The sequence below is a fragment of the Elaeis guineensis genome, chromosome 10 (assembly GCF_000442705.2).
Source record: "Elaeis guineensis isolate ETL-2024a chromosome 10, EG11, whole genome shotgun sequence".
In the NCBI taxonomy this organism is placed as follows: domain Eukaryota; kingdom Viridiplantae; phylum Streptophyta; class Magnoliopsida; order Arecales; family Arecaceae; genus Elaeis; species Elaeis guineensis.
The window spans coordinates 1,625,347-1,635,635 of record NC_026002.2 but is presented as its reverse complement, the minus strand read 5'-3'; the positions used below and the strand labels follow the sequence as shown (position 1 = coordinate 1,635,635).

At 35.6% G+C, this 10,289-nt stretch overlaps 1 protein-coding gene across 2 annotated transcripts in view; it reads right to left on the bottom strand.

The window, feature by feature from the left end:
• LOC105053244 (probable fructokinase-6, chloroplastic) overlaps positions 1 to 10,289 on the bottom strand; it is a 35,645-nt gene that overhangs the window by 20,030 nt on the left and 5,326 nt on the right. Inside the window, exon 6 of one of the 2 annotated variants that reach the window (XM_073245027.1) lies at positions 1,646 to 1,762. The exons of the other annotated variant lie outside the window; for it this stretch is intronic. Coding sequence (XP_073101128.1) covers positions 1,646 to 1,762 — 117 coding nt within the window. The remainder of the gene's footprint in view (positions 1 to 1,645; positions 1,763 to 10,289) is intronic. 2 annotated transcript variants of the gene reach the window in all.

Below are 10,289 nucleotides of genomic sequence, written 5' to 3'. Positions count from 1 at the left end.
GTTCTGCTTTGTTTTTCATTCAGTTCAGCTGCTCTGTTTAACCATAGATTGAGAATGTGTCAGCTAGACTAGACAGTCTTATTAGGCAAATTAGTATCTCTGATGACCCATTCGTGTCATACTGATCATGCTTTGCAGTTACATTATTTCAGTTTTCATTTTTTCGAATGGTTGCAAAACATTCATTTGTAACAATTTCTGGTACAAGAACTTGGCTCTAGCATACGCTCTAATTCTTGTCAAGTTGTCACCCTCGTTAATGCAAGCAAGTTCAAAAGGAATTCAGATAACAAAGGAGAAACCAAAACATGATCCTCATCCAAGACCAACAGGTTTATAGTTTTAACAATAAAAGCTGCAGCACTATGCCACTTTCTCCATATCTGGGTCATATTGAAATCTTCTACTGATGCTAAACAACTCCAGAAAATTTTAAGCAAAAGTATAACATTCTAAGCCAGATCCCACGGCCTTTGTAGGAAACAAACTACAATCTCAGAATCCATTTCAATCCATAATTTAGTATTGGTGCCTTTAAGCTGAATAATATGTCTTAAATTTTCAAGCCTCCAAAAAGTTTGGTACAGAATATATGATACTTGAAGCAAAGTCTAGCCTGGATACATGAGAACTACACATCCATTTTCATCTCTAACCAAACCACCAAAAACAGAATTAGAAGCGGAACTGATCCATCAGAGTTAAGTTTCAGCCACCTTTGAGAAGGACATGTTCACTTGAGTGGAGCAATATTTTTCATTTTGTAATTGATGGCACAATCCCAGTTATCCAACGCACTAATCTCTGAATTCAATATTTTAGCATTGTTCACTGCAGCATGACATTTTGTAATGTATGCCAAATTAGTTCATGTTTCTTTTCTTCTAGTGGAACATGCTTATCCTCTTTAAACTTACTCGTATATTTTTGTATTTATATATGCTCGAGAATTTATGTTTTGAAATATTTTTGAAGATATACATTTGTCATCTTTCTACAGACTCTTCCTAGGGATTATCACAGTCTCACCATGGGTGAAGACCTCAATGGACCAATTGTGTCAATTGACAGACTAAAAAGTGCAGAAGAACACCTCAAGCTCTCAAAACAGGCTGTCAGAGTCTGCTGCAACGGCTTATCATCTTAACAAGACTGATTAGAGGAAAAGAGGGAAAGGGAAGAGGTGACCTTACAACATAATCTACTTTGGCTTACGAGCCATCTGTGCATTAAATATTAAAATAAGAACTAGAATACAAAAATATCGGCGTCATAAACAAGAGTAAAAGAAGTATCTATAATATTGTTAAACACAGATCTAAGCAAAACAAACATGATCACTGCACCTCATAGATCCAGATTAAGCTGTGAAGTGCAACTAGTAATTTATTATAACTGAAAGAGTATGTCAAAATCCACTTATAACTAGAATATAAATAATCCAAGTAAAATCTTTGTGCACCTGTCATTAGATATATTTCCAGGTCACCATGCAGTAACTACATACTAAGAGAATATCGAGGGAAGTTATTAGAAAATTCAATACTAACATGCATATGAAAGAAATTACTTAAGAATCATTTGCAAGCACGGTCACAGCAGCAACATTGTTATAGTTTCAAGCATGGGCTAAAGAAAGTTGTACCTGGAGCAAGGAAATATCAGTGGCTAATTGCGATAATATTCCAGCAACAAAAGCATCCCCAGCACCAGTAGTGTCCACCGCATTCACTTTTAGTCCACTTACCCTCCCACTGAATTCCTACAAAATAAAAAGGCATCGAATACTAATTCTAACTGGATGAGAACAGCATCATAAAAGTGCTGAATAATTTCACCTGGAATTATTTGAAGTATATAAGTTAGTCTCTAGCAGTTCTATACTTCTATCCATGTAGTAATTGTGTTAGCCATAATGAAGTGTGCCTGGATTGATAACAAGTGCCAAACTTATATTTATTAACATTACTTATATATGGCTGAACTAATGGGGCATTTTCAGCATTTGTGGCTTATTTATGACGATTTTGATGTCTATTCAGGTCCCTATGTTTGATTATAATTTATTGAAGTCATAAGAGAGAAGTTGGGCAGCCTGCTTTAGCAACCATAGTTGGAATACTAGCATTTGTTTTGGTGCTGCATCACAAAAATTCATTGTTCCAACTATATTATGTTTCTTTCATTGAATATTATCTAATACTGTATTCTGTATTGTATTATACGCGTAATATGTCCAATCAATTCCTTGAAATAAAATGAAAGGATTCAAAAAAATAATAATAATAATAACAAAAAAAGATCTTATAGATTTAACATAAAATTGAAATGAGTGGAAATCATAATACCAATATGACTTATTAGAACCCATGGATTCAAACTTTTTCTAGATCTTTACTTTCTATTACAAAGCTAACAATGGAGACCTTAGTAGGATTCCGAGGAAATTTTATTGATCTATTGAATAACATACAATTATGCATAAACATGGAACAAAAAGGAAGAGGAAGAAGAAGAAGATTATGTGGAATTTGGGTATCCATCATTGGCAGAGCCAAGGGGGGCAAGGAGGGGCTATTGACTCCTCCAAACCCAACCATACGCTCTCAATTCTTTCCATATTAAATGCCAATATGGCATGAATTTCCCCCTTTACCCATTCTTATGTATTCAAAGTAAGCACTTTAAACCTAGAATTCAGCTTCAATAAGTTTAATATGGAATTTCTGGCATTTCTTTTTAGATGATTTGATTCTCATATAAGCAATGATTTCTAAAAGGATATTTCTTAGGTCAATCTTAGCCATTCATTAACGGCTGGAGGACTTGGATTAGCTTAAACTTTGATGGCTTTCTCTAGGTCCAACATCTGTATGAACTCCTGAATGAAGGCTCCAACAAACTCAGAGACACCTAAGACAAAAGGACAACCGACAAAAGGACAGCCAACAAAGGAAAGAAACAAGGGCATAAAGAATGAAAAGAAGAAATAAGAAACTAAGGGATGTGGAGAAGATATGAAGGCCATTAAAAAACACCCATGGTCCAGGTCTATAGGTTCATTTCTTCCTCCCTTTTGCTTTCTAGTCTTTCAGGTTTGCCAATATGTTGTGTTTTCTTTTTCTTTTTTTTTCCATATAAGGAGGAGAAGAAGAATAAGGGGACCTAAAGGGGAATTACTTCGTTATTCAAGAGCCCAACTGTACGAATCCAGAATTTTTTCTTTTATCTATGATTAACTTCTTCTTTCCTTTTTTTGGTTATTTTTTTCTTTTTTTAAAAAAATTTGTATCACATGAAGAAGGAGAAGAAGAAGAAAATACTGAACAAGGAGACAGCCAGGTATGCATATATATTTCTTTCTAATTCCTCTTTTTTTAAAAACTTTTCAGGCTTTCTAATATCTGATTTCTGATTTGAATCTTGTTTTACAATAAGAGCCAGAAGAACAAAGAAGAGAACCAGAAGAAGCAGGAAAAAGAGGCTCTCTTGCCCAATTTTATGCTTCACCCATTGAAGTCATCATTTTGACTTAAGCATGTCAATTGCTTATTTCAGATCTTGTTCAAGTCACATTCCAATATGATATACATCTGAGAGCCCTCCAAATTGATCAGGTCTAGGACTGCAAACCAGACTTAATCTTTCACCAGATGCAATCAGGTCAAATTATTTGAAATGTTGAATTATTTTAAAACAAATTCATATAGATCAGTTTTATCACAGTTCAGTGGTACAGCTTTGAGACCAAAATCAAATCCATCATTGCATATTTTAATCCATGTAGTATCAGGTTTGTGCTTTGTTAGACATGAGTCTACAAGAACATCAAACTCATATTTAGATGTTCCAATCATCATATATGAATTTAGATGACCACTTCAAGACTTCCTCATTATCATAACTTGGTAAGTTGTTATCATGCAGACTAATTAAAGACCTGGTCTGTCACAGTTCGTCTTGCATTGGAAGAGTGAGATACAAAATGTTAGGATGGGTCTAGGACCGCGGTGCATGAAAAAATGGGTAGTCCTGGTCCGTCCTGGCTAAAATAAACCAGGACAGCAGATACTGTCCCAGGCAGCCAGCATTGAGGACATACCTAGCATTTCAGTAATTCACTAGAGCACCACTTCTTTATTATTTTTAGTTTTCTTCTTGTTTGCTTTTTTCTCTTTATATTTGTTTTTTGATTAGGAGGAGGAACAGGGCCAAGCCTACACGCATAGCGCGAAAATGCCCTTCACGTGCACTTATAGGTCCACGTTGTATCTCCACATAACATGTAAAGCCCTCTACAAAGACAGCTACACATGGACCGCTCTGAGCGGTTTCCATGCAGTAAACCTCTCTTGTGTCAGCTTTGTTAAGATTCTTTATATATATATATATATATATATGCAATAATAGGAGATACATATAACTCTTTATTTCTCTTGAGAAGGTTTTTATAAAAACACTGCTGGGCTGCACTACTGTTTAAAAGCAAGAGGTTTCCTTGAGACCAATACTGTCAAGCAGCACAACCCCTTTGAAATTTATTTTTCAATATAATAGTTTTAAGCAAGGTTTCCTGTACCGGTATCGGTGGCCGGATCGGTCGGCTGGCGGTACGATACGGCACGCCTCCGTCCGTTCCGAACCGAGGCGAACCGACGAAGGAAACCGGGAAGAAAAAGAGAGAAAGAGAGAGAAATAGAGAGGGAGGGAGGAAGAAAAAGAATGAAGGGGATCCGCCGGAGGCCCTCCGGCGGACAGCCGTGGCCGTCGGCGGCGGAACGGCCTCCCGCGGCTCCGCGCGGGGAACAGGGGCGATCCGCCCCTGTTCTCGATTTTTTTTTAAAAAACTTTTCAAAACGAAGTCGGCAAGTAGTTTGCCGACTTAATTAAGTGAAGCGGCAAACCACTTGCCGACTTCGTTTTGAAAAAGCTTTTTTAAAAAAAAAAATCCGAGAAACAGGGGCTATCCGCCCCTGTTCCCCGCGCGGAGCCGCGGGAGGCCGTTCCGCCGCCCGACGGCCACCGCTGCCCGTCGGAGGGCCTCCGACGGCCCTCCGGCAGATCTCCTTCCTTCTTTTTCTTCCTCCCTCCCTCTCTCTCTATTTCTCTCTCTTCCTCTCTTTTTCTTCCCAAAAACGGCATGTATCGTTTTCATGCCAGAACCGTCTCGGTTCCCCGCGGGACGGTTCGGCACGCCCCATACCGGCAGTTCACCGGTATGGCAAACCCTGGTTTTAAGTATGATCTTAAAATAGATATTATGGAAACAAAATAGTAGTTGTTTTAGTAGCATCGATTAGTTCACTCTACAATGAGAAATAATGGGCAATAACATGATATAATTTGATATATTATTATTATTATTTTAAAATTTGATATTGTTATTAATACTATAAAATCTTATCATTAACCAATAAAATTTGAATACAAAAGATAACATTTTAATTGGATAAAAATGAGAAGGTTAAGAACAAGTATTCTGATATTAATGGTTTATAACCACATTATTTAGAAATGCATTATAGATAACCTAACAATTGCCCTTTGTAACTACTTTTTTTTTTTCTTAAAGAGACTATTACCGTGGTTATTCTAACATCATAGAATTCATTGTTTTACATTTGTACAAAAACAACCACTATACAATGCATTTTCATCTTTTGCATGCAGAGCTCTAACAAAGTATATACATCTAGGTTTCAACAACACCATTACATCATTACAACAGGCCTCCAATAAAATTGTTATTCGCTATTGTAATCATCATAGAATTTTTCCAAAATTGTATATACAAATATTATATAGATTTAAAACAATGACAGCGTCAGCTATATATGCCAAAAATGTATGGTTACAACAGTCAATATTCACCATATGACAAGAAATAGTAGCTATTAATGAAAAAGCAACATGTTATTTGTCTAAATCACTGTTTACAGCATGAAAACTCATTTTAACTGTAACTTATTAAATAACTATTATTTTTAACTAGCCTTAAAAATTAAATTCAAATTAAATATTCATTGAACAATGCAGAATGGAAGTTATTGAGAAATGCAAATATGTCATAAAATCTTTTTTTTCTCAGCAATTTTTTCCCATATTAGTCTCCAGTAAGCAGTCTTTGGGTCAGTGATCAGAAATTGAGATGGGACCCGTCACCATTAATTTGAAGTGTTTTTTGCTGTTTTCTAATAGTCTTTTGAGGCTTAAGAAGCTGAGATGGGACTTTTCACCAGTTGGAACCTGGAACCTCTCAAACCAGCCAGTTATATAAATCTGGCCAACTGGTTGAAAGCAGGGTCATAAATGCTATTTTAAAGCTAGCACTACATGGACCTACCAGGGTGTGCATGGGTGTTTTCCACCTCCACGTGCAAGTAGGTGTAGCATTCCTCTCGGAAGGGTAGGAAGGAGAAAGCATGCTTAGACCTCAGCACCATAAACCCCACATAAAATTGGTGCCTATATTGGTGTTGTCATCATGAACCCAATGGTAGGGTCAAAACCAACCCCTGACCATATATTATAACAAATGAATTCTAAAAAACCTCTAAATAATATTTAAGAATAACAAAAAAAATAAAAGAGAAATAAGCTAAAAATCCTAAAATATTGGCATCCTCCCGAATCATCTGGACGGAAATCCTTCCCAAGTGTCAGAACAGCACTGTCCTATAAGCATCCCAACCAGCCCCAGACCAATGCAAGTCTTAATAACGAAGTGCAATGTATGTTTTACAAGCATGCCAATTATCTTCATTTAGTTATGTCAATTCTTTCAACAAATAAATCTCATCCTCCTATTAGCAATGAATCCATGAATTTGTTAACTAATCTAAATAGAAATACACAAAACAACCTTTTAATCTCTTGTTCTTGAATTTTCCCCTCACCTTCTGCAGGGATGTTAATGGGATAGCCTGGGCCTAGCCCAAATTCTATTCAGGGTCACACTCTCAGGCCTAAACATAGCCCAAGCATGATAGGCCCAAGCCTAATCCAACACAGGGCACTTTTTCGGATAGGCTGGATTAACTTTGGGCCCATTTAACATCCTACCAAGAACAAAATCCAGCTCCCATGATCAACTAACATAGAGCTGGGACCAATATAGCATTATTTGATTCCACAAGCTTAATCCTTGAACTCTCCAACATGAAGCCACTGCAAGAGTATTGAACTCTTACTGTAAAATCTCTCACTCAAACAATCTTCTCTCTCCACACCAAATCAAATCTGAGTCAGAAATCTAAAATAAGGGCCGTCACCTTCTATTAGTAAGTCCATTAAAGGTATAGCAGGCCCCCTCTTTGGTATAGAAACAATCCTGAATGATTGAAAAAATCTCGAAATACTCTTAATTTTACTATAAGCACTGAATTATTCTCAAGAATAAACTAATCAAGAACTATTGAAGTCTTCACAAATCATTCATTAATTTTACAATCTGTCCGCAGAGTGTTCATAACTATTCCAGATGACCTTTATGAACTGCAAAATGATCATGCCATGTGTTAAAGGTAGAATTGTCTGTTATTGTTTATTTTTCTTAGCTCTCTAATGTTTGTTTTCACATGAATAAACATATACAATAGTTCAATAATCTGACACTTTATTTTAGTAAGATTTCTAGAATTTCAAATTATGAAGTCCTTTTTGAACTTTTGACAATGTTTTTAAAGTTTTTCTGCATTCTGAATCTTTGCCTCTAGCAACATTGGTCCTGAATGCTAAACCTGTGACTACACTCTTGTGCACTCCACTATATAGAGAGACCGAGGAGGTGGAAAGTCCTAAATCAACAAGAACTACGATCTACAGATTGAAGTCTTTTCTTGCTACTGAAGTCATCACACAATAAGAACAAGATTTTCGAGAAGAGCAGATCACTGAAAGGTCCTTTTGAACATAAAATCTTTATAATTAAGTTCCACCATGCTTCTCATGTCAGCATATGGATATAAGGAATACCTAAACTTGTATGGTCAAACTTGTAGCCCATAAGAACAAGCATCAATATGGACCATAAAATGACCAAATGCATCAACCCAATTTTACAAGCTAACTAACACCCATTTGGCATTGTTGGAGAGAGTAGAGAATTATCTACAGAGCCTTAGGCAACAGGGCAGTCACTAGCAGAGCTTTTAATAAAAAGTTATTTGCTGTTTGGTACTATATTTCTGAAGTGTTGTGCAACTTAACATCCATTTGGTAACCAAATTGAGCAAGTATTTTTACTATCAGGAAATAACAATAAAAGATACTGAATAGTACTTTCAATTATTTAACTATTTGTACTATGAAAACTGCTACCATAAAGTATTCTTAATTTACAAATTTGCTGTAGTGCTGGAAGTATAAAACAGCAATTAACAGCAAAATAAGGGCTGAAATTCAGCAAGATTGAAACAGGAACAAGAACAATGGATTTTAGGGTTTGTAAACCACTAACTTCGGAAACAAGAATGAGATGCCTGCTTAATTTGAGTCTAAAAGACTATGAATACTAGGGTTACAGCAACTCTCTAATCCCAACCCTTGATAATCAATAACCACATCTAATCTTAGCCACACAAACTCAATAAACGTCCCATGCTAGTTATATGACTACTTAATATAACTCGAGACATAATTACTGACCATAAACTAATCAAAAGAACAAATTAAAAATAGCTATTTTTTTTGGTAAGGCAAAAATAGCTAATTAAGCAAACTCCTTGGATGCTCCTACATCAAAATTTTTTATTTTGATATTTTAATCTAGATAATATAATAAATAATAAATTTTATATTTATTATAGAATATAATTTCTATAACAATATTTCTATAATATTATTATATTACACTTCTATTAATACAATATAATATTATTATATTGTACTATTGAAACTATTATATCGTTAATCTGTAAGTTATTTTTTATATTTTGATCTTAATAATATAATAAATAAGTTAAAATCCTTAATTGCATGATTGTGGCATAAAAACACCAACTTAAATGATTATGGCAATAAAAAAAATTTAAATTAATTTTAAAAAATTCCATTGCCAGGACTCAAACTTGGGTCTCTCGGGTAAGCTTTTGCCCAAAAGCTCCAAATTAGAGCTTTTCTTTAGTAGACCTTTTTCAGCTTTTGGAGGAGCCAAAAAGCTATTTCAATTTTTTTTACCAAAGACCTTAAAATCACCCCAAAAAGCTTCTAGCTCTCCAAGAAGCACTTTTTGGCCCTCCAAGAGCAACACCAAAATAAGACCTAAGGCTAGTAACATAGGATCAAATCATCAATAAAGCATCAGGAAAACACCAGCCCTATGGTTTTCCACCTTATCATGCTATGTCCTAATATCTTGTTGGACAACTAACTCTCTCTCATGATTGATCACAATCACCCAGTAGTTCCATAACGTGAGCAACCATTGCATTCAGATCTGACCGCAAGGTTGGTATTATCAACTCCACAGGAAGTAGCACTCTCAGGTCCAAGGATTCATGTAATTTATTGTGCTCCCCGGGTCCAAAGAGTCAATAATTTATAGTATGCTGCTGAGAAGCAACTCATAAACTGCTGACCACCAAATATAACACCACATATCAATGTTCGGGTGCAAACAGACAATACTTATTGGCTAGAAGAATGGCCCAAGTAGTAACCAGTAGGCATATGCACTCCACCAAGGTAGCCATGAAAGTGTAGTGCCTCAATCATCCTTGGCTATAAGCGAACTTAGCGGTGCATAAAGAGACAATCCCATGATTCAGTGAATCTGATAACTACTTGGCTCTTCAGAGTAATGTAACTTATGGATGTTCTGGAAATAACTTTTAGGACAAATACTCGACACACATGAACATATTCATAAATGAAAATTAAACAAAAAATATGCATGAAAAATTTTCAACAAAACATCCCTCAAAATATCACTTCTGGGGCATAAAACATCAACAAAAAGCACATCGACAAACAAGATGCTTTAGTGAATGTGCGTAAACAAGGAATGATTAAAAAATGAGGATAAGGTGGCACTCAGGAGTTGCATCACAAGGGTAAAACGATGGCAGCTGATACAGATCAAATGATATGATCATGTATGTCATGAAATATAAAAGACCTTAGGGCTCAGGCAGACTAGGGGCTTGAATTCCAAGTTGAAGAAGGCAGACCTTGAAATTGTGAGACTATCTTTTGAAAAACTTGCATTCATAAAGCCAATAAACACTAAGAGAATTAAAAAATATATTGTTGATAAAGTAAAATCATTACACTCATTTACACATGTAACC